General features: G+C 45.0%; 2 protein-coding genes across 15 annotated transcripts in view; one reads left to right on the forward strand and one right to left on the reverse strand.

The window, feature by feature from the left end:
- The window catches only part of cacnb2a (calcium channel, voltage-dependent, beta 2a), a 104,955-nt gene extending 95,975 nt beyond the window's left edge, over window positions 1-8,980 (forward strand). For all 10 annotated transcript variants that reach the window (XM_023972620.2, XM_023972621.1, XM_023972624.1 and 7 more), the window contains 3 exons: window positions 3,537-3,632; window positions 4,441-4,623; window positions 6,628-8,980. In XM_023972620.2, the coding sequence (XP_023828388.1) occupies window positions 3,537-3,632; window positions 4,441-4,623; window positions 6,628-7,404 (1,056 nt within the window). In that variant the 3' untranslated portion in view covers window positions 7,405-8,980. The remainder of the gene's footprint in view (window positions 1-3,536; window positions 3,633-4,440; window positions 4,624-6,627) is intronic.
- Window positions 8,981-14,685: 5,705 nt separating this feature from the next.
- Window positions 14,686-23,467, reverse strand: nsun6 (NOP2/Sun RNA methyltransferase 6). 5 transcript variants are annotated; one of them, XM_023973100.2, is made up of 12 exons: window positions 23,399-23,467; window positions 22,971-23,114; window positions 21,748-21,903; window positions 21,064-21,161; window positions 18,969-19,075; window positions 18,448-18,601; window positions 18,051-18,132; window positions 17,619-17,738; window positions 16,763-16,907; window positions 16,380-16,525; window positions 15,802-15,927; window positions 14,686-15,526 (listed from the first exon to the last, which is right to left on the reverse strand). In XM_023973100.2, exons 2-12 carry the CDS (start codon window positions 23,055-23,057, stop codon window positions 15,308-15,310), a joined length of 1,440 nt encoding a protein of 479 aa, XP_023828868.1. In that variant the 5' UTR covers window positions 23,058-23,114; window positions 23,399-23,467; the 3' UTR covers window positions 14,686-15,307. The 5 variants fall into 5 exon arrangements, with proteins under 5 accessions (XP_023828868.1, XP_023828869.1, XP_023828867.1 ...); XM_023973101.2 differs by having other exon boundaries at window positions 21,064-21,158; window positions 23,394-23,463; XM_023973099.2 differs by having other exon boundaries at window positions 23,394-23,463.
- Window positions 23,468-23,927: the final 460 nt, after the last annotated feature.

The raw sequence follows: 23,927 nt of genomic DNA on the forward strand, positions 1-23,927 counted from the left end.
CACAGCAAACAACAGGTAAAAATGGCGACGACTAGCAGAGAGGGTCGGATTAACTACACACAGATCCTGAGTTAAAGCACAGAGCCGACAGATAAAACACAAATAAACAGAATGGAGTACCGTGAATTAATGGACAGTCAAGCATGCATCAGCTATGTGCCCAGTGATCATAGTGTCCAGGGGGCAGCCGTAGATGGAGCAGGGAGGCTCCACTAAGCTAGCACGCGGCGTTTAAAGTTAGTAGCCCGGGGGGGTCTGCTCAGACGGAGGGGTCTGCTCAGACGTGGTCGTGTCGACAGAGAATCCAGAGAATCCAAGCCGAATGGCGAAAAGAGGTTGTGAATTGTGAAATTGTGTTTGCTAACTGGTGCTAGCTTCGTGGCAGTTGGCGCTAACTGCGCTAGCTGCAAGCTAGCTGTGAGGATCAGAAGTAGTGGCTCAGGGATTACGGCAGGAATCCGGCGTTGTTGTCGAGAGACAGTCCGATGCTGGTAAATTGGTGAGTAATATCCAGGCTAATAACAGGGCTGGTGTCTGTGCAGAAGGTAAAAGCTACTAGCAGCGGCAAAAAATGGCTAAATTAGCTTGTAGCTGATTATTAGACCAGTTGTGATGGATTGGCAGGGCTCTGTGTCGGCAAAAAAAAAGGTCCAGTCCAATTGGCAAAAGAGGTATTGTAGCCCAAGAATCGCTGGTAGACCTCTTGGCTAGCCGGCAGATGGGCCTAGCTCGAGGCTAGCTCAAGGCTAACTGGTGCTTGCTTCGGGACAGAGGTGTTAGCCAGTAGTAGCCACTCGGTTGCAGCTAGCTAGCTTTGATAATACGGTGTAATTGTTCCAGAGCTTGCGTCAGGAATCCGGTGATGTGGTAGAGAAAAAGCAGTCCTATATGCTCTGGGTTGATATCGCGCTTGCAGACTGGCAGGTATTGGGCCGTATTGAAGCTGCTGTGTCCGAGTTAAGGGCGAAGACCGCAGCAGTGGCTAACTGACTACTAGCTAGTAGCTAGTTATCTGGCTAGCTTCTGATTGGGTTACGGTTCTAAAGTATTAAAAAATAAGCAGGTCCTTACCCACATTGGGTGAGGCGGAATGTAGGAATGTATATTCAGTTCCTAGATGGAAAGTGAAATTAAAATATATACGAAATGTATACGAAAAATACGAATACTATTTACACGGGACAGACAGGACAAAGACACATCCGACTGCTACGCCATCTTGGATTAATGGGCCGTTTCATTTAGTATCCGTTGGGTCGTGATTATATTTCGCAATAGTTTGTTGCACCAAAGATGACTGACTGAAAGGGAACGTAACGCTATGACTATAACTACTGTTCCCTGAAGGAGGAAAACGAGGTACGACACCTGTTTGGCCCCGCACCACATGTTCCTGGCTTCGGTGAAGAGCGGTATTAAATTGAAGGAATGAATCCGACCCTCACGCTTATCACCTGTGGAAGGCGGGGCTTCCAGCGAGGCTTGGATTTCATTGGCCTTGTCAGGCGTGATTGTAGATCCTTCATCCAAAGTTGCGAGTGTGCTACTCCCCATACATAGTATGTTGTACTTTGTTTCACTCCTTCAGGGAAAAGTAGTTATAGTCATAACGTTACGTTCATTCACAATACACAATTTCCATTCCACAAATACATGTGGTAGTTTTACATGACATGTCAAATCATGACATGTCAAATTTGCAATGCAAATAGTCTGGGAGTGTTATGGCTTGGGGGTAGAATCTGTTTAGAAGACAATTTTTTGGGCCTTCTTCTGACACCGCCTGGTATAGAGGTCCTGGATGGCAGGAAGCTTGGCCCCGGTGATGTACTAGGCCGTACACACCCCCCTCTGTATTGCCTTGCAGTCGGAGGCCGAGTGGTTGCCATACCAGGCAGTGATGCAACCCATCAGGATGCTCTCGATGGTGCAGCTGTAAAACCTTTTGAGGATCTGAGGACCCATGCCAAATGTTTTCAGTCTCCTGAGGGGGAATAGGTTTTGTCGTGACCTCTTCACGACTGTCTTGGTGTGCTTGGACCATGTTAGTTTGTTGGTGATGTGGACACCAAGGAACTTGAAGCTCTCAACCTGCTCCACTATAGCCCTGTCGATGAGAATGGGGAGGTGCTCGGACCTCCTTTTCCTATAGTCCACAATTGTCTCCTTTGTCTTGATCACGTTGAGGGAGAGGTTGTTGTCCTGGCACCACACGGTCAGGTCTCTGACCTCCTCCCTATAGTCTGTCTCATCATTGTCGGTGATCAGGCCTACCACTGTTGTGTCATCATACTGAATCTCAGGGTACTAGCAGTTAGCCCCAGTGTATTACATGGTTATTATTCCAATACTAACCTTTATTTTCTAGTCATGTATTCAGCCAACCTTCCATCTCACACACAGTAATAATATACAGAACTTTATTATTATTTAAAAAATGGACTATGTCGTTCAAACAAGATACTAAGTAGTTCAAACAAGATCATTCCAAGTGATTTTTATTTTTGTTACCTTGGGCTTCAGGGCTTCCATAAATAATATGTGTAAGTGTGTAAAGGTAGATGCAGGGCAGGTAGAGACTGATCCCCTCCAGACAGTATGAAAGAAGTGAGTGACAGATTGATGAAGTAAACAGAGCCGAAGTGAAAGTCTCGTCCTGAGACTCCGTAAGAAGTAGTGAAGTAGTCTCCTACTGGTTTATGGATGTCTATGGATGTCCCTGGTGCATTGGGGAGCCAATGGTGTATGGATGTGTCTTGTCACTGCTCATATCGCCTTTTTCTTACTGAATGGCGTCCTGCTCCAGTTTTTAAACATGACCTTTTTTTAAAGCTCCGTCTACTCAGCTCGTCTAAATGGGAGAGAGTCAGGTGTGTGAGGCGACTGATTCATCACGCTGACCTTCAGCTGTCTGCAAATAACACAATAAAAACCCTGCCATTTCGGTAACATAAAAAGGGAACGAAGGCGTAGCTGAAGATGTGTGAAATACGGCCGCTAAATCAAAGTTTTGTCAGTCTGAATCACATCTCGATGGGATAAACCGTCTGACACCTCTCGTCTCCTCTTTTCATCAACTACTGCTGCTGTGAATCAGTAGAATGTTGGATTGAAGTTTCCACGTTGCTGCTACATTGGAGTTGACTTACGTTACAGTGCTGACGATGCTGTGATGTGATGGAGTTGACTTTGTTAGGGTGCTGACGATGCTTTCATGTGATGGAGTTGACTCTGTTACGGTGTTGACGATGCTTTCATGGGATGGAGTTGACATCGTTACGGTGTCTACACGCTTTCATGTGATGGAGTTGATTTTGTTACGGTGTTGACGATGCTTTCATGGGACGGAGTTGACATCGTTACGGTGTCTACACGCTTTCATGTGATGGAGTTGACTCTGTTACGGTGTTGACGATGCTTTCGTGGGACGGAGTTGACATCGTTACGGTGTCTACACGCTTTTCATGTGATGGAGTGGAATTTGCTATGGTGCTGACGGTGTCATGACTCTCATGCCTCGCTCATATTTCCCACAGGTTCTGCAGAGGCTCATCAAGTCCAGAGGGAAGTCCCAGGCCAAGCACCTCAACGTCCAGATGGTCGCTGCAGACAAACTGGCCCAGTGCCCTCCCGTGAGTATAGCCACACCACTGGCCAGAGGCCTCTGCTACCTGGATCACACCCACCACACGCCACAGCTATTACAATCTGGACGTTTCAAGATACTGTTTCTTTGTGCCGATTGAAGGGTCTCTGTGCATCAAGCCTCTATTGATACTATAAAGGAGACTATCAAGGGCTGAGAAGAGAAGAACTTGAGAAGACACGCACTCAAGTTACTTGAAGTCTTGTGTAAATCGTGCACTGATGTTGATTTGCGTGGAGGTTTTTGAGTTGTGTGCATATATGTCCCGTCAGGATTTTGCCGTTATATTAATAATACTGTTGTGGAATGCTTCAGAAAGCCTCATATCTCCTGCCAAATCTATTTCAGTCCTTCTGTGATCTTCTCTGATTTTCTTTTAGAATATGATCCCAAACATCACAGGCTTGTGAAAAAACCCACCCTAATTTAATTCTAATAGCATCGCATCCCTGGTGGTATTTAGCTTTTAAGAGTCTCCCTGATCTGACTATTCTTGCCAAATGAATATTTAATGCTATTAAATTGGTTATTTTGTCTCTGACACAGTTTTTACTCTAACTTTCTTAATCCAAGAAACATGTCAGTTTCTTGTAAAAAAAAAACAAGGTGCAAAGTGATTTGGAATCTATAAAATAAAGTATCTAAGAAAAAATAGATCCTCTCTTATAAAGTTGATATCTATCCTAGTATCGTTGACCCATACTAAGCTCATACCTGTACTGTTTTGGGCCCCAAAAAAACACTAACAATACTGTTTTCCCCTCTGTTTATCTCTCTCCATCTCCCTCACTCAGGAGATGTTTGACATCATCCTGGATGAAAACCAACTGGAGGATGCGTGTGAGCACATGGCTGATTACCTGGAGGCCTACTGGAAGAGCACCCACCCCGCCAGCTGCAACCCCCCCAATCCGCTGCTGGCCAAGGTGGCCACGGCCGCCCTGCCCTCCAGCCCCGCTCCTGTCTCCAGCATGCAGGTACAGTTGCTAACCAGGCTCCGGGCCATCGTGGGCGGCCTGCTCCGGAGCCCAGACAAGGAGGAGGACAGGGAGAGCAGGGAGGGCAGGGAGACAAGTAGCTCACTGGCCATGAGCAGTCTGTACTGCCACAGAGTCAGCGCCATGGCACACTGACCACGACAGGTGAAGAAGCAGGACAGAGAGAGAGAGATGCAGGACAGAGAGATACAGAGAACAGTGAGAAGGAAAATGAAAGAGAGAGGGAGATGGGGGGGGGGGCTGAGGTGCAATGAGATGTAGAGAAACTAATAGGAAGAGCACCGAGAGACAAGGGGTGGCATGACTAGTGGGTGGGGCCTGCTAACCATGACTGAACAAGATCATTAAGCCTTGAAATTACACCGACAAATCTGAAGCTTGTGTTTAGAATTGTTTAACACGGGTGTTTGCTATCCTTTGAAAAAATGAATTCTTACAGCAGGGGAATTTTGCATAACGCACTTTTGTCAGTTTGAGAATAATTATCTATTTGAAGTGTCTGTATTTAACGGCAGCAAAACAATTAGTTTGGGCCATTTTGACTGATGCAGATCAGTTTCATGTGAATTTCAAATGTCCACGTCTTTTCTCCATCCCCATGCCTTGTCCCCATTGGGAAATGGGGAGACTGAAACTCCTGACAATGAAAGTCCTTTTTTTAAAACTCCTGAAAAGATTCTGATGAGTGAGGTTAACATGCCTGTTGATTGTGGTGAGTGAGAGGTACTCAGTCAAAAGAGCGGTGTGGACTTCAGGTTTAGTTTCCCATGGGGATTCAGCCGTGGTCCTGCAGACTTCGATGTTGCATCCCAAATGGCACCCTATTCCCTATGAGTGCACTACTTTTTGACCAGGGTTCATAGGGCTCTGGTCAAAAGTATGTAGGAATAGGGCGCCATTGTAAATCAATCAAGTTCAAACTAATATGATGACTTTTTGTGAAACTTTTAGTATTCTCCAGGACCACAGGTCAACCTTCAAGGGTTGATCCTTTTCATTTCAATCTTTGAGTGTGCAGTGCATGGCATATGTGTGTACTGTACAAGTGTGAGTTTGAACTTCGTGCATGTGGGTTTGCGTGTGTTGTATGGATGTTGGGAGTGTGTGTTTATTTGACATACTGTATGGATGTGCTTGGAGTGTGTGTTTGATTTGACATACTGATTATGGATGTGTTGGAGTGGTTGTGTTTGATTTGACATACTGTATGGATGTGTGTTGGATGCACTAGGTGTGTTTGATTTGACATACTGTATGGATGTGCTTGGAGTGTGTGTTGATGTTGACATACTGTATGGATGTGCTTGGAGTGTGTGTTTGATTTGACATACTTGTATGGATGTTTGGAGTAGTGTGTTTGATTTGACATACTGTATGGATGTGCTTGGAGTGTGTGTTTGATTGACATACGTATGGATGTGGTTGGAGTGTGTGTTTTGATTTGACATACTGTATGGATGTGCTTGGAGTGTGTGTTTGATTTGACATACTGTATGGATGTGGTTGGAGTGTGTGTTTGATTTGACATACTGTATGGATGTGCTTAGGAGTGTGTGTTTTGATTTGACATACTGTAGGATGTGCTTGGAGTGTGTAGTTATTTGACATAGTATGGATGTGCTTGGAGTGTGGTTTGATTTGACATACTGTATGAGATGTGCATTGGAGTGTGTGTTTTTGATTTGGGACATACTGTATGGATGTGCTTGAGTTGTGTTTGATTTACATAACTGGGTAGGATGTGCTTGGAGTGCCTGTGTTTGATTTGACATACTGTATGGATGTGCTTGGAGTGTGTGTTTGATTTGACATACTGTATGGATGTGCTTGGAGTGTGTGTTTGATTTGCATTTGATTTGTATATGGATACAATGCATTCAAAATCATAGAGGATAATCCCAAAAAGTTTTTTACTCTGCATTTGTGTGTTGGTGTGTCTAACTGTACCAATGGCCGTGTTGTTTGTTGTGTTGCTAACCCCAGGGCAGCGGGGCAGAGCAGAAAGCAGAGGACAAGGCAGGACAAGGTGTGGAGAGGAAGGGCTCCAGGGAGGACCACCACCATCACCACCACCACAGCCAGCATCAGAGCCAGGAGCAGCCAGACGGGGAGAGGGAGGAGGAGGAGGAGGAGGAGGAGAGGCCCCTGAGGACAGAGTCTTCCAGGAGACCCCAGCACATCCACCACCGCTCCTCCTCCCAGCGGACTGAGCAGCACCACAACAACCACCACCACCATCATCATACTGGTGGCGGTGGTAGCCGGGGCAAGGGCCTCTCCCGGGGGGAGACACAGGACTCAGAGACCCCCGAGAGCCGGGAGAGCAGAGAAAGCAGAGACTCAGCCTACATAGAGCCCCGCACTCACCTCCTGCACCAGGAGGAAGAGGAAGAAGAGTTTGGAGAGGAGGAGTATGAGGAGGAGGGGCTGGGAGAGGAGGGGCACCCTCAGCAGGGGCGCTACGAGGCTCCGCCTCACCCCAGGGACCACAACCACCATCACCACCACCACCATCACCGTGGCGGCACTGGCGAGGAGGCGGACCACGGTACGACAGGACACCACCGCTCCAAGGAGCGCAACGAGCAGGACCACAACGAGCGCAACAAGCCGCGCGGTCACCAGCACCACCAACGACCGGCCCGCGACCACCACCAGTACTATGACCGGGACAGGGACAGGGACAGGGAAGGGGAGGTGGCCCCCAAAAAGAGGGGCGACACAGGGGACTGGGCCAGAGACCCCTATATTCACCAGTGACAGCCCAGCCCCTAGACCCTAGACCTAGACCCCCTCACACACTGAGACAGTGGTACTGTAGGACTCACCCCCCTCTTTCCCAAACCATTCTGTTGTCCCATCTTGCTGCTATACTCTTAAGCCCCTGCATCCCCCGTTTATGTACGCTTCCTTTGTAAAGCCTGCTGCATCCTTAGCAACGGCAGTATTTTGATCATATATAGATATAGATATATAAATGTGTGTATCAATACATAGACGTTGTCGTTTATGTGTGGATATGCATGGATCTTCTCAAATATGCATATTTTAAACCTGTGTTTGATAAAGCATGACACAACAGCAGAATTCTCTTCTGTACTGTGCTCTCTGTGATTAGCGTTTTTAAATTGTATTTCTATATTTTTTTCTTTTTTCTTACTGCCACTTGAATAATTTGTTAATTCAGACTACTGTTAGCAGTGACTGACTGAGAAGTGGGAAACCAGGTAAGGTTAAATGCTAAATATTTGCAATTGTTTTATTTTTGTTAAATTCAAATGTTCCTGTTTTCTTTCTTTTTCCCCCTTTTTCCCCTGCTAATTCTTGGTGTTTGGTCCACTGACATTGGTTCCTCTGGTGTCGATGCTGCCTCTCCATTGGGGCACACCTTAGTCTTGCCTTACAAGACAAAAGAATAGTGACATGACTTACTGTCTTACATTACAGTACTGTTGTTCTATTTATAAAGGGTCCAGAAACATTTTATAACATTGATACACACTCTGTTCAGCACTTTTAGCACAGCATACTGTAGACTGATTCACATTGTTGGTGTCAGGTGTACAACGATTTGATATTTTAGGGTACAGTTATCGGGTCAAACCAATCCACTCACACACTAGGGGACTTTTATCTATGATGATATGTCTTTTTAAGTTGGACCCTTTGCAGTTCCATGCACTTAGTACAGTCCAATTAGCTATGAATGTGCATTATGAGGTATTGTGAGAAATTTGCCAATTGTCCACTTTTTCTTTTGAAAATCAATCACAACCACTGAATGATATCAACTGGATGATAAAGGTAAGCCTTTCTGCTAAGCTACGGTGCTCAAGAGAAGTCGTAAGCCCCAAGTTATAATCAGAGCCATATATTTAGAGACGTTTTCTCTCTAAAAAATATTTATTTTTTAAATATATGGCTCTGGTTATAACCTAGCACAGTTGAGGTTAGGGCCAACTCCTAACTTAGTTCAGGCTGCCCTCTGTAAGGTAAGGGAGTTTAGGGTATGTGCCCCAAATTGCACCCTATTCCCTATATAGTGCACTACTTTTGACCAGGGATGCACTGTGTATGAAATGGCGTGCCATTTGGGATGCACCCCTAGGGTATTCTGTCCCTCTGTTTACATTACCACCAACCAACCAGTCCCCTAGAACAAGTCTTAGTTTATTAATTTTATTTTTGCCTCAAATATTATGATTATAATGTACAATCCATTTATATGCTACTGTAGTAACACTACACATTTTTAAGAGTGTACATTTGTATGTACATATGTATAAATACAAAAAATAAACTTGGCAACAAAGGATTTATGTAGAGGACAAGAAAATCAACTGGTCTTAGATTTATTTGAAATACGTTTCAGGAAATTGTTGTTTCTTACATACCTGTGGTGTCTGTCTGTACTTTGTGTGTCGGCAACTGTGTGTACGTGCGTGCATGTCTGTGTCTAAAAGTCATCGCTTCCTCTGAGAATGACATTCATAGCTTACGTTAGTACTCTGACCAGGAATGGCCCGCCAGGACATGGGAGAGATGAGAAGAGACAGAAGTGAAGAAGACGATTTGGTCTAAGAATAGAGTCCTCTGAAACCATCCTGAAACTCCCAGGTGGAACCAGCTGCCTCCGAGTCGCCATGACGCCATGAACGTCAACAGCAGAGAGAGAAGGAGAGAAAGAAGGGACTGAGAGCAAGAGAGTAGACAGGTTTAAATAAGGCAGAGAGCAGTGTATTACTTCCCACTGTCTCTCCAGAAATGGACTGGCCATAGGGCAGTTAGGGTGAACGCCAGATGAACTGGTCCATATTTAGCCCAGTGGGCTGGTCTAAATTGGGGGTTTTGCACAGAATTATCATTATTTGGCTAATAATGGGGTCCTTGAGGAAAAACATGGCCCATGTGTTAGAAATGCCCAGGCCGATTACTGGTCCCAGTCAGTCTCTGCAGAGAGCAGTGTATTACTTCCCACTGTCTCTCCAGAAATGGACTGGCCATAGGGCAGTTAGGGTGAACGCCAGATGAACTGGTCCATATTTAGCCCAGTGGGCTGGTCTAAATTGGGGGTTTTGCACAGAATTATCATTATTTGGCTAATAATGGGGTCCTTGAGGAAAAACATGGCCCATGTGTTAGAAATGCCCAGGCCGATTACTGGTCCCAGTCAGTCTCTGCAGAGAGCAGTGTATTACTTCCCAACATTTCTCTCCTCAGGTCCCCCAGAAAATACACCAACCCGAGTCACTCTTAAAGCTGCATCTCAATTTTAGTGAATGGACAGTCCCTTTATCTTGTTACACTGCAGAGTACCTATACAACAAAAATCAACCACTTATGCTGTTCCTGGGTCAGTGGGGTCTTAGTGGCCTGTCAGTGGAGCCATTTGAATCACTGTTCCAGGGCCATCTAAAACACAGCTGATGTGGCTGCTGGTGAATTCTGATGGTTTGGGGGGGGCTGCAGCATGCCGTGTAATTTCCCCCCACCGTTCTGTTGATGGATGCTATTCCTCCTCCCAGGAAGCCAGGGAAAGAGAGGTGAGCTGAGGTCATTGTGAATGTCTGAGTTTTGACTCCAGCACGGGAAGTATGGGAGAGGGAGTGTGGCCTGTAAATTGAAGCCCATATAGGATATACAGTACCAGTCAAAAGTTAAGACACACCTACACATTCCAGGGTTTCTCTTTATTTTGCCTATTTTCTACATTGTAGAATAATAGTGAAGACATCAAAACTATGAAATAACACATATTGAATCATGTAGTAACCAAAAAAGTGTTAAAGAAATCAAAATATTATTATTTTAGTTTCTTCAAAGTAACCACCCTTTGCCTTGACGGCTTTGCACACTCTTGGCATTCCCTCAACAAGCTTCATGAGGAATGCTTTTCCAACAGTCTTGAAGGAGTTCCCACATATGCTGAGCATTTGTTGGCTGCTTTTCCTTCACTCTGCGGTCCAACTCATCCAAAACCATGTCAATTGGGTTGAAGTCAGGTGATTGTGGAGGCCAGGTCATCTGATGCAGCACTCCATCACTCTCCTTCTTGGTCAAATAACCCTTACACAGCCTGGAGGTGTGTTTTGGGTCTGACCCAGAGCCCGTGCTGCTAGGTGACCTAAACTGGGACATGCTTAACACCCCGGCCATCCTACAATCTAAGCTTGATGCCCTCAATCTCTCACAAATTATCAATGAACCCACCAGGTACAACCCCAAATCCGTAAACACGGGCACCCTCATAGATATCATCCTAACCAACTTGCCCTCCAAATATTCCTCTGCTGTTTTCAACCAAGATCTCAGCGATCACTGCCTCATTGCCTGCATCCGTAACAGGTCTGCGGTCAAACAACCACCCCTCATCACTGCCAAACGCTTCCTAAAACACTTCAGCGAGCAGGCCTTTCTAATCGACCTGGCCCGGGTATCCTGGAAGGATATTGACCTCATATCGTCAGTAGAGGATGCCTGGTCATTCTTTAAAAGTGCCTTCCTCACCATCTTAAATAAGCATGCCCCTTTCAACAACAAAAAATGAACCAGGAACGGATATAGCCCTTGGTTCTCTCCAGACCTTACTGCCCTTGACCAGCACAAAAACATCCTGTGGCGTTCTGCATTAGTATCGAATAGCCCCCGTGATATGCAACATTTCTGGGAAGTTAGGAACCAATATACACAAGCAGTTAGGAAAGCTAAGGCTAGCTTTTTCAAGCAGAAATTTGCATCCTGTAGCACAAACTCAAAAAAGTTCTGGGACACTGTAAAGTCCATGGAGAATAAGAGCACCTCCCAGCTGCCCACTGCACTGAGGCTAGGAAACACTGTCACCACCGATAAATCCACTATAATTGAGAATTTCAATAAGCATTTTTCTAAGGCTGGCCATGCTGTCCACCTGGCTACCCCTACCCCGGTCAACAGCACTGCACTCCCCACAGCAACTCGCCCAAGCCTCCCCCATTTCTCCTTCACCCAAATCCAGTCAGCTGATGTTCTTAAAGAGCTGCAAAATCTGGACCACTACAAATCAGCCGGGCTAGACAATCTGGACCCTCTCTTTTAAAAATTATCTTTCGAAATTGTTGCAACTCCTATTACTAGCCTGTTCAACCTCTCTTATTGTCTGAGATTCCCAAAGATTGTAAAGCTGCCGCGGTCATCCCCCTCTTCAAAGGGGGAGACAACTCTAGACCCAAACTGCTACAGACTATATCTATCCTACCCCGCCTTTCTAAGGTCTTCGAAAGCCAAGTTAACAATCAGATTACTGACCATTCGAATCCCACCGTACATTCTACGCTATGCAATCGGTTTCAGAGCTGGTCATGGGTAACCTCAGCCACGCTCATGGTCCTAAACGATATCATAACCACCATCGATAAGAGACATTACTGTGCAGCCGTATTCATCGACCTGGCCAAGGCTTTCGACTCTGTCAATCACACATTCTTATTGCAGACTCAACAGCCTTGGTTTCTCAAATGATTGCCTCGCCTGGTTCACCAACTACTTCCTTGATAGAGTTCAGTGTGTCAAATCGGAGGGCCTGTTGTCCGGACCTCTGGCAGTCTCTATGGGGGTGCCACAGGTTCAATTCTCGGGCCTACTCTTTTCTCTGTGATACATCAATGATGTCGCTCTTGCTGCTGGTGATTCTCTGATCCACCTCTTCGCAGACGACACCGTTCTGTATACTTCGCCCTTCTTTGGACACTGTGTTAACTAACCTCCAGACGAGCTTCAATGCCATACAACTCTCCTTCCGTTCCTCCAACTGCTCTTAAATGCAAGTAAAACTAAATGCATGCTCTTCAACCGATCACTGCCCGCACCTACCCGCCGTCCAGCATCACTACTCTGGACGGTTCTGACTTAGAATATGTGAACAACTACATACGTTCGTAAAACTGACCATCCTACCGATCCTCGACTTCGCGATGTCATTTATAAAATAGCCTCCAACACTCTACTCAACAAATTGAATGCAGTCTATCACAGTGCCATCCGTTTTGTCACCAAAGCCCATATATTACCCACCACTCGGACCTGTACACTCTCATTGGCTGGCCATCGCGTTCATACTCGTCGCCAAACCCACTGGCTCCAGGTCATCTACAAGTCCTGCTAGGTAAAGCCCCTGCTTATCTCAGCTCACTGGTCACCAAGCAGCACCCACCCGTAGCACGTGCTCCAGCAGGTATATCTCACTGGTCACCCCAAAGCCAATCCTCCTTTGGCCGCCTTCCTTCCAGTTCTCTGCTACCAATGACTGGAACGAAATGCAAAAGTCACTGAAGCTGAGACTCTTATCTCCCTCACTAGCTTTAAGCACCAGCTGTCAGAGCAGCTCACAGATCACTGCACCTGTACATAGCCCATCTATAAACAGCCCATCCAACTACCTCATCCCCATACTGTATTTATTTATTTATCTTGCTCCTTTGCACCCCAGTATCTCTACTTGCACATTGATCTTCTGCACATCTACCATTCCTGTGTTTAATTGCTATATTGTAATTACTTCACCACCATGGCCTATTTATTGCCGTACCTTACCTCATTTGCACTCAGTGTATATAGACTTTTCTTTTTTTCTACTGTATTATTGACTGTATGTTTGTTATTCCATGTGTAACTCTGTGTTGTTTTATGTGACGAATTGCTGTGCTTTATCTTGGCCAGGTCACAGTTGCAAATGAGAACTTGTTCTCTACTAGCCTACCTGGTTAAATAAAGGTGAAATAAAAAATAAAAAGTGTCCTGTTGAAAAACAAATTATAGTCCCACTAAACGCAAACCAGATGGGATGGTGTATTGCTGCAGAATGCTGCGGTAGCCATGCTGGTTAAGTGTGCCTTGAAGTCAAAATAAATCACTGAAAGTGCCACCAGCAAAGCAACCTCACACCATCACACCTCCTCCATGCTTCACGGTGGGAACCATACATGCAGAGATCATCCGTTCACCTACCCTCACAAAGACACGGCGGTTAGAACCAAAAATCTCAAATTTGGACTCATCAGACCAAAGGACAGATTTCCACTGGTCTAATGTCCATTGCTCGTGTTTCTTGGTCCAAGCAAGTTTCTTTTTCTTATTGGTATCCTTTAGTAGTGGTTTCTTTGCAGCAACTCAAACCATAAAGGCCTGATTCATACAATCTCTTCTGAACAGTTAATGTTGAGATGTGTCTGTTACTTGAACTCTGTGAAGCATTTATTTGGGCTGCAATCTGAGGTGCAGTTAACTCTAATGAACTTATCCTCTGCAGCAGAGGTAACTCTGGGTCTTCCTTTCCTGTGGCGGTCCTCATGAGAGCCAGTTTTATCATAGCGCTTGATGGTTTTTGCGAATGCACTTGAAGAAACTTTCAAAGTTCTTGACATTTTCCGGATTGACTGACCTTCATGTCTTAAAGTAATGATGGACTGTCATTTCTCTTTGCTTATTTAAGGTGTTCTTGCCATAATATGGACTTGGTCTTTTACCAAATAGGGTTTCTTCTGTATACCTCCCCTACGTTGTCACAACACAACAGATTGGCTCAAATGCATTAAGAAGGAAAGAAATTCCACAAATTAACTTTTAACAAGGCGCTCCTGTTAATTGAAATGCATTCCAGGTGACTACCTCATGATGCTGGTTTTGAGAGAATGCCAAGAGTGTGAAAAACTGTCATCAAGGCAAAGGGTGGCTACTTTGAATAATCTCAAATATAAAATATTTTTTGATTTGTTTAACACTTTTTTGGTTACTACATGCCCATATGTGTTATTTCATAGTGTTGATGTCTTCACTATTATTCTACAATGTAGAAAATAGTAAAACAAAAATAAGGAAAAACCCTGGAATGAGTAGGTGTGTCTACACTTGTAGATTTATGACATTGACCTTCACCCGCATTGACCTTCATCCATTTGATCAAATCGACTATATAAATAAATGTTTTGATACTGCAAGCAATATGGTAATGTTTATGCACAAATATTTAATGAGAAAGTAGTAAAGAAGATTATGCAAATATACATATTTAGTTTATTTTCAATTTATTTGAGAGAAAAGGGGACAAGTAAAGTAACAAAATGTGTTGAATGTAGAGAGAGCATAAACTGAGGAATAGCTGTGTGATGCCATCTTGTTCCTGTGAAAATAACCATACCGGTTCCTTGTTTTTAAAACACCAACTAAAAGGCAGTAAATTGTTAATACCTCGTGACCTCTTTCAGCACGCTACTTCCTGATCTACGCTCCCAGAGCCAGCAAATCCGCTGTCACCAGGGCAGCTGTGTCGTCACTGTTGTCATGGCGACGAGGCGAACGGCAGCAGAACTGCATTTGCCGATACTCATCCACCCTACGCATTTTCTCCCTTACTCGCCCAGAAATGTTTTTCATCTTGCTCAATCCCTCCCTCCCTCCCCTCTCTGTTTATACAAGTCATCCCTATATGGGCCAGTGTTTTAGTAGGCAGCCAGGCAGGCACAGAGGTGGATGTTGTAAACCGCACAGGGAGTGTGTGTTCTAAATGCTCTCCTGCCCGAGTACAGTGAGAGGTGTAAACACCATCATTCCTCTCTGCAGGCCCTGTGTGAAGGCATGGAGAACAGCTCGGTTCTAACCAGTTGGGGAGGGTACTGCTAGTCTAGTCCTGTCAGCTCTTCAGGAACTTGGCAATGAAGAAGCCGATAGTGTCCTTGTTGGCTCGGTGTGCGAGGGGGGTTGGGGACTCTGGCTGTTCTGTGGGGCTGTCATCCTCTCCCCTGGCCTCGGCCGCGCTCCAGACCAACTCAGGACTGAACCTCTGGAGGAGACGCAGCTGCTCAAGTGACAGGCCAGCTCCCAGCATGCCCTCAGCTCCGATGTGGGGCTCCTGAGAGAGACAGATACATCAGTTAGTCTTTTTGTGTGTGTGCGTTTGTTACCTGAGGCTGTGTGTGTACATTTGTTACCTGGGGCTGTGTGTGTACACATTTGTTACCTGAGGCTGTGTGTGTACACATTTGTTACCTGAGGCTGTGTGTGTGTGTTTACAGGTTTGTTACCTGAGGCTGTGTGTGTGTGTTTACAGGTTTGTTACCTGAGGCTGTGTGTGTGTGTTTACAGGTTTGTTACCTGAGGCTGTGTGTACATGTGTGTGTGCGCTACCTGAGGCTGTAGTGTGAGGCAGGGGAAGGTGTTAAGGGCCCAGGCCACCTGCTCCTCGTTCTCTGCCAGAGTCACAGTGCAGGTGCTGTACACCAGGACCCCACCTCTCTTCAGGAGCCGTTCCGCCTGCCAATTATACACACACACACACTAAGGTCACACTCACAGTAAGCACTCTTTAACATGCCCTCATCACTCAATAGATAGACACTGCATTGTCAAAACGCTGGTGCAGCTATGTACACATACACACATTTACCTTACTGCGGTCTCTCCAGAGCTTAGATATTAAATGGCCTTAAGGAAACTCCAGTGGACACTGATGGAGCGCTTTGTGCCGCTGGGATAAGTGATGCGCTCACTATTGGACCCTAATCTCCCCACAGTAATCCATCTGCCGGCTATACTTAAGCTTTTCATCAGAGTATATCGGAGCCCAGAGCTCTAGACCAATCAAGCTTGGCCACACTGTCCTCTACTGGTCAGCACTGGTCACGGACAGTGTTATGCGAGGTAAGTGTGCTCGAGCGGGCATGCATGCGTCTGTGTGTGTGTGTGTGTATGTGTGTGTGACGCACTGTGTGGAAGAGCTTGCGCTGTAGAGGCTGGTAGGAGCAGATCTCCTTCAGGTTCCAGGTACAGACCATGCTGGGTCTCTGGCCTAGACCGCTACACGGAGCATCCAGCAACACCCGGTCAAAACTCTGTGGAGGGAAGGGTGGACCTGAAAACAGGGTGACATGAAAGTATCCAGGTCTCTGAATTAGTAACCATGTTAGCCAACCAAGTAGAGAGGTGAGAATAACATTGAAATCGTCAGTGGTGTCCATGCCGGCGTTCTAAACGGCACCCGATTACCTATAGTGCACTACTTTTGACACGGCCCTGGTCAAAAGTAGTGCACTACGTAGGGAATTAGGGTGCCATTTGGGATGTGCATCCCATCAGTCACATTCCGTACCCTCAGTGTCCTGGGCCTGGTCAGTGCACACAGCCTTGATGCTATTGAAGCAGTGGGCTTTGATGCAGTCCAGATGCAGCGCTTTGGCGTTCTGACGGATGCGCTCCACCTTGCCTCTGATCTTATCCAGGGCCACTACCTCTCCCTGCAAGGGACAAACCAAGTGAGCAGCAAAGGCAAAAACAACATTCCAGGTAGCAGTGGGGAAAAGAGCCCAACCTTGCACAACAGCTCCACCTTGTGGAGAAGTAGATGTAATGTGCAAATGGAAACTTAGAGACATTTTACTCATAAATTAAAGTTTTGTTTTTCAATTATTTGGGTTGGAGCAATATAGCTGGATCTATACAACTGGCGTAATGGGACGTGACTTCATCTTGACATTAGACCACTTTGTGGTCTCACAAACTTTGACCTGAAAGTGTAATGTCCCTTTAAAGCTGCAATATGTAACTTTTTGGGTGACCCAACCGAATCCACATAGAAATGTGAGTTCTAGATCTGTCATTACCATTGAAAGAAAGTCTAAGAAGCGGTAGATCTGTTCTACGTGCGCTATTTCTATGCATCCCGTTCTTAAGTTTAGTTTTTGTGTCTTTTACTTTCGGTTTTGTACACCAGCCTCAAACAGCTGAAAATACAATAGTTTTGGTTATGGAAAATATATTTCACAGTGGTTTAGATGGTACAATGATTCTCTACACTATACTCGCTTGTTTTATCACATAATCTGAAATTAGGCGAACTATAAGAATTTTAGCAACTAGGAAATTGTGGAGCGATTTCTGCGTATTGCACCTTTAACTTCAAGGTCTTCAAAGCCCATCAGAGCCCCCCCTCCCCTACACTCTCTCACCTGTCCCCCCATCAGGGCAGCGATATGGCAGGTCTTCCCCCCGGGAGCGGCACACATATCCAGGATGCGCTCTCCAGGACGGGGCCCCAGCACGTGACCCACCACCACCGATGGGAGGTTCTAGAGTCATAGAAAGAGATGGGGAAAACAGAGCTCAGAGTATGAGTGCTAATCTAGGATAAATGTTGCTGCTCAGATCATAATGAATAAGATTTTACAGAGAGGTGGGGACCTAGCACTCTACTCTGAAATGCTTTGTGGATACAGGCCCAGGTCCCCGATGTCCATGTGATCTTATTTGTTGTGATCAAAACGGATTCTAAATCAGCCCTCCTCCTCTGAGATTCTTGATACACGAGATGCCCCTGATTACGACCGTTGATCCAGAGAATCTACTGCCGTCTCAAAAAAAAACTGCTGTTCAAGAGGTACCTGTAGGAACGCCAGGCTGGGCAGTACCCCATCGAAGGAGGGGCTCTGGTACAGGGGCTCTACCATCCGAACACCAACACCCCTATACGGGAAGAGAACAGTGACATTACTGCAAAATATATTAAATCCTGAGCATGTCTTACAGCTTAGCGTATGCTTTTCACTAGGACTAAATCTTTCTGAGCATTGATATTGAGTATCTGCGCGTGCTTCATTCAATGAGGCTTGATCTGTATTAAAACTTTACTCCAATAGCAGCCATACCATTACCATGTTATTCCCACTTTATGATGCGCTATAAAGTGCTAGCCAAATAGCAGCCTCATAACAGACAAGCGTAACGCTGCTCGGAGAGAATTTTGTGATAGAGATTCGAGACCTAAGCGTCTCTACCTACTTGACTGGTTCGTCTGAGCAGAAGATGTCGGCGCGGTCCATTTCAGCGACTCCGTTTCCCACAAACACTCTCTTTCCCTTAAAGTCCTTGTTCCCCCGTGTGCACTTCCCCTCCAGGTCCGAGAACACAGACACCGCATCTCCTGTCTTCATGACTGAAACAGACAGAAAATGATCCGGCAACAGGTTTCCGAGTCGATACTCTTTTAGTAGTATCACAACATTGATATGTACACCACGTCCCCCGTCTTCATGACTGAGACCAAACACGCCGCTATTATTGTACCTCCAGTCCAGGCTATAATGTTCATTCCCAAAACTATTGTTACACTAGACTGCTGATAACAGTTCTAACGCTATCATCTGTTGTGGACGCAACTAGTATCCCTTCAAATTAATGGAAGAAGAACTCAAGGGTCTACCAAATCGTTACGGTCAAAGGTTCCAATGGCATCTAAGGAAGTGAAGAAAAAGGGTGCCTTTTGGCTTGGCTTGTAGTTGGAGTGCACGGAGTTCTCTTACACTTGGGTGTGGCGAGGATCCCTGGGGCGAAGACGTGCGCTCCCCTCAGAACAGCACTGCCACACTGAGCGCCTACTATGACCTCAGAGCTGAGCTGGACCACAGGCCTGAGCGCAAAGTAAAAGGGTGGTAAAACACATTCACATGCCGCTTATTTGCTGTGGTCACGTCCCAAATGGCACCCTATTCCCTATGTGGTGCGCTATTTTTGACCAGAGTCCATAGGGAAAAGGGTGCAATTTGGGATTCAGAATAACTCTTTCTCATTCACACACGAGCGGTGAGGTGATGAACAGTGCTAATGATCAGAGGTACCACTTATATGCTATCATCACACACATACATATCAATAGTAGCAAAGGACAAATTCTTGGAAAGATTAAGAGCAGAAGAGAATGTTGCCTTATGTCATTGCTAGCAATTGTTGGTTTATGCGGGGCTTTCTTTGCGTCTTTAAGTTCTGTTGTTGATTTGGTTCCATAGTAGAGTGTCAAACCCAATGTGCATTAGTGTTTTTGCATAGCGAGTTAAGTTAAGAAACCTGTTATTTCTACTGTAATTTCATGAAATCATGTGTAGTTGTGGCCGTGGTGGGAATGATTTTGGAGAGGGTTCGGGATTTTTCTAAGCTCTGGTCCAGGAAGGCTCAGAGTCAGAAAGCTGCATGCAAAAGTCCTGGACAAGAGCTACGATTTTTACATCGATAAAGAGTGTTTCTCCCTCTTACCTTTGTGGAGTGGACTCTTACACTACATGTTCTCGTCGAACATCTCATTCCAAAATCATGGGAATTAATACAGAGTTGGTCCCCCCTTTGCTGCTATAACAGCCTCCACTCTTCTGGGAAGGCTTTCCACTAGATGTTGGAACATTGCTCCAGGGACTTTATTTCATTCAGCCACAAGAGCATTAGTGAGGTCAGACACTGATGTTGGGCGATTATGCCTGGCTCGCAGTCAGCGTTCCAATTCATCCCAAAGGTGTTCGATGGGGTTGAGGTCTTGGCTCTGTGTAGGCCAGTCAAGTTCTTCCACACCGATCCTGACAAAGCATTTCTGTATGAACCTCGCTTTGTGCACGGGGGCATTGTCACGCTGAAACAGGAAAGGGCCTTCCCCAAACTGTTGCCACAAAGTTGGAAGCACAGAATCATCTAGAATGTCATTGTATGCTGTAGCGTTAAGATTACCCTTCACTGGAAATAAGGGCCTAGCCCGAACCATGAAAAACAGCCCCAGACCATTATTCCTCCTCCACCAAACTTTACAGTTGGCACTATGCATTGGGGCAGGTAGCATTCTCCTGGCATCCGCCAAAACCAGATTTGTCTGTCGGACTGCCAGATGGTGAAGCGTGATTCATCATTCCAGAGAACACGTTCCACTGCTCCAGAGTCCAATGGCGGTGAGCATTACACCACTCCAGCCGATGCTTGGCATTGCGCACAGTGATCTCAGGCTTGTGTGTGGCAGCTCGATGTGCTACACGCTTCAGCACACGGCGGTTCCGTTCTGTGAGCTTGTGTGGCCTACAACTTCGTGGCTGAGCCGTTGTTGCTCCTAGACATTTTCACTTGACAATAACAGCACTTACAGTTGACCGGGGCAACTCTAGCATGGCAGAAATTTGACGAACTGACTTGTTGGAAAGGTAGTATCCTACGACAGTGCCACTTTGAAAGTCACTGAGCTCTTCAGTAAGACCATTCTACTGCCAATATTTGTCTATGGAGATTGCATGGCTCTGTGCTCAATTTTATACACCTGTCAGCAACGGACGTGGCTGAAATAGCGAAATCCACGAATTCAAAGTGGTGTCCACATACATTTGTATATAAAACTGTCATCAAGGCAAAGGGTGGCTACTTTGAAGAATCTCAAATATAAAATATATTTTGATTTGTTGAACAGTTAATACATGATTCCATATGTGTTATATGTGTTATTTCATAGTTTTGATGTCTTCACTATTATTCAAAAACGTAGAAAATAGTCAAAATAAAGAAAAAACCTGGAATGAGTAGGTGTATCCAAACTTTTGACTGGTACTGTATATAGTGTATTTGGCGGACATTTTGCAGACATTCCTGACATACCTAGGCCCGATGACAGGAAGAAGCAGCACATCTGGAATGTGTGGGTGGGGGAGAATGGTAACGGCAATGTCTTCAGACTGAGAGTCACACTTCTGCTGCTGCAAGAACAGAGGTAGCAGGGTTAGAAGAGCTCGCACTGAGGCGTCAACACACAGAAAACAGTGTTGAAAATCATAAATGTATACACACACACACAGTCAGACATAAACGCTCTTACACAGCATACCCACCGGGACAAAAAATACCTTTAGCAATAAAAAGAAAAAAGACAATTTAAGTAGTTAGGTTTTCGGGCAACACTGCTCCATAGACATGTCCACTATGGCTGTGTCCTGATTCTCCACCCTTTTCCTAAAGTGTGCATTTGCACCCTGTCATGTATTTAAAAGCATTGGATTGGTGTAAGCATTGGCTGGAGGGAGTTTCCTCATTGTTAAATCCATGACTGCTGATGTAAAAAGGGGTTTATAAATATATTTGATTTATTGATTGATTGATTGATGACGGAGAGTGAGCAACTGTGCAAGTGCACACTTCGGTAGAAGGGAATAAACTCAGGCCAATCTGTCTCTCACACTATTGCCTAGAAGGAGCCTTGATCTTAAGCACATTTCAGTTAACGTACTACAGTGAATCAATCCCACCCCCACAAGCCAGCAACACAGGAAGCAGACTGCCCCCCACCTGTTTGAGTTCCTCCCCAAGCCTGTGTTGGATCTCCTCCAGGGAAGCCAGGTGAGTGCTGGCTCGCACACAGGTCAAGGCAGGCGGGTGGGACAGGCAGGACAGCAGCCTCTGGAACCTCTGCTCCGCCTCTCCTTGACTCACTGCAGCCAGCACCTGCACCCAAACATAGGACAGGGGGTGTCAGGTTCGAGTAGCTGAACATTACTTCTCTATTTCAACAGATCATTTTTGGGTGACACTTGAACTTCAGGGCCCATATTCATGAAGCATGTCAGAGTAGAACTAGGATCAGGGCCTCCCTTTCCATAACATTTGGATTCATTATTATCTAAAAGGCCAAACTGATCCTAGATCAGCAATGCTACTCTGAGAAGCTGGAGAAATACATTCCCAGATACTGTACATAACTAGATTAGATCTGATAATGTGCGAGAAAAAGCTTAGGTGTCATTTAGGAACAATAAAGTTGCATCTAGTAGAAGTCAACCAACGTCTTGTTCGAACAAGAACATAAATGTAGTCACTGTCAAAACAATGAACACAAACACATTAATTAGTGTGTGTGTGCTAGGTGCTTTTAGCAACGTGGGTGTATTTACATACTAAAAAAAAAATATTTAACTAGGCAAATCAGTTAAGAACAAATTCTTATTTACAATGATTGCCTACCCCCCGGCCAAACCCTCCCCTAACCCGGACGACGCTGGGCCAATTGTGCGCCGCCCTATGGGACTCTCGATCACGTCCGGTTGTGACACAGCCTGGGAACGAACCACGGTCTGTAGTGACGCCTCTAGCAGTGCCTTAAACAGTTGCACCACTCGGGAGGCAATTGCTTTAAATTGTACTGGGTTGCACAAAAACAGTCCGTGGGAAGCCAGAAATTAAATACAATTCCATTTCAACTTTCCTGCTGATGGGCAGGACAGTTGATCATTATGAGAGAAAATATCTAAAGGATCATATTATTAAACAGACTTTCCAAACTTAGGTCTGTTATATACCCCACTTCATCTCTGCTTAATTCATGTCAAAATAAACATCCCCCACAAATTATTCCTTTTTTGTCCACATATGGCACATGTGCAGGACTTTTATTTTGACATGAGGTAAGCAGACAGGAAGTGGGTCTACAACAGACCCTGGCTTGGAAACTCTTTAATAACACAATTCTTTAGATATCCCTATGTGTGTGTGTGTAGCAGGTAAGGGGACCCCACCTCCTTGTTTATGAAGACATTCCTCAAGTAATCATGAACTTCTGGCTTCAAAGCAATTCTTGGGAAAATTGACATTTCTTCTGGCATTGGTTATGGCAATTTGAAGATGGAAAAAAATACACCTATTTCGACCTGAGATGTAACCTAGGTTATTACATAAAGAGAAATTCAAGTTATTGTTAATTACTGCATCCATTCCCTTGGAATTGTCAGTATCTGACCATTTTAACGGAAGAACTGGGAGCGAAGAGGCTAGTAGTAGTATTGTAGGTGATATGAAGACATCAAACGCATAAGCTTCTTTGTGATTCCATTATCTAGCATGTTGCTTGCATGAAGTATTGATTCAAAGTACGTTTGTGTGCAAATTCTAAGCGATAAGCATTTTACAAGTCTTTTTGAATCAGTTTCCATGCTACTCACATTACATTTTTGGGTGAAGGATCTTCGTATGGCATTTCCTCATACGTCATTAACATGTCTGTATCGTAATGTTGGGAGTTGTAGTTCTTTTGTGGAAATCTAATTGGAGTCGTTTTCTCGTTCTTTAGATACTGTACTGCATGTTGTTCTATATCCATGTTGCTATTGACACACACATTTCAGTTCAATGAACATTCTGAGATTTTGTAAATATGTTTTGAGTTTATGTACATTAATCAAACATTAATCAACTCACATGTGATAGTCACTTACAGATTATTATTACTTACTCAATAATAGTATCTATAAAATATGACATCTAAAACTACACCAGACAACAGATTTGGGATGCCTCATTGTTTTTTAAATTTTTCTTGAGGACACCATTTTTCAGCTCTAATTTACTTCACTTAAACTAAGATTAATACTAAGATTACAATCCTAACTACATCCAGGACACTGATGTGAAATGTGTTTTCAATCGTATTACATTTTAAGGGGGGGGGGGCAAAACTGTTGTTTCTGCTCAGAACT

This window comes from Salvelinus sp. IW2-2015, linkage group LG27 (genome assembly GCF_002910315.2).
Source record: "Salvelinus sp. IW2-2015 linkage group LG27, ASM291031v2, whole genome shotgun sequence".
NCBI classification, from domain to species: Eukaryota; Metazoa; Chordata; class Actinopteri; order Salmoniformes; family Salmonidae; genus Salvelinus; species Salvelinus sp. IW2-2015.

Excerpts from the sequence above, each read along its gene's own strand:
- nsun6 (XM_023973100.2), bottom strand. The coding sequence starts at position 23,057 with ATGCCAGAAGAAATGTCAATTTTCCCAAGAATTGCTTTGAAGCCAGAA. Across the intron at positions 19,076-21,063 it reads CTTCCTGTCATCGGGCCTAG|GCCTGTGGTCCAGCTCAGCT; the intron begins GTATGTCAGGAA and ends CTTTGCGCTCAG. Across the intron at positions 16,526-16,762 it reads CCAGGCCCAGGACACTGAGG|GTCCACCCTTCCCTCCACAG; the intron begins GTACGGAATGTG and ends CCCTGTTTTCAG.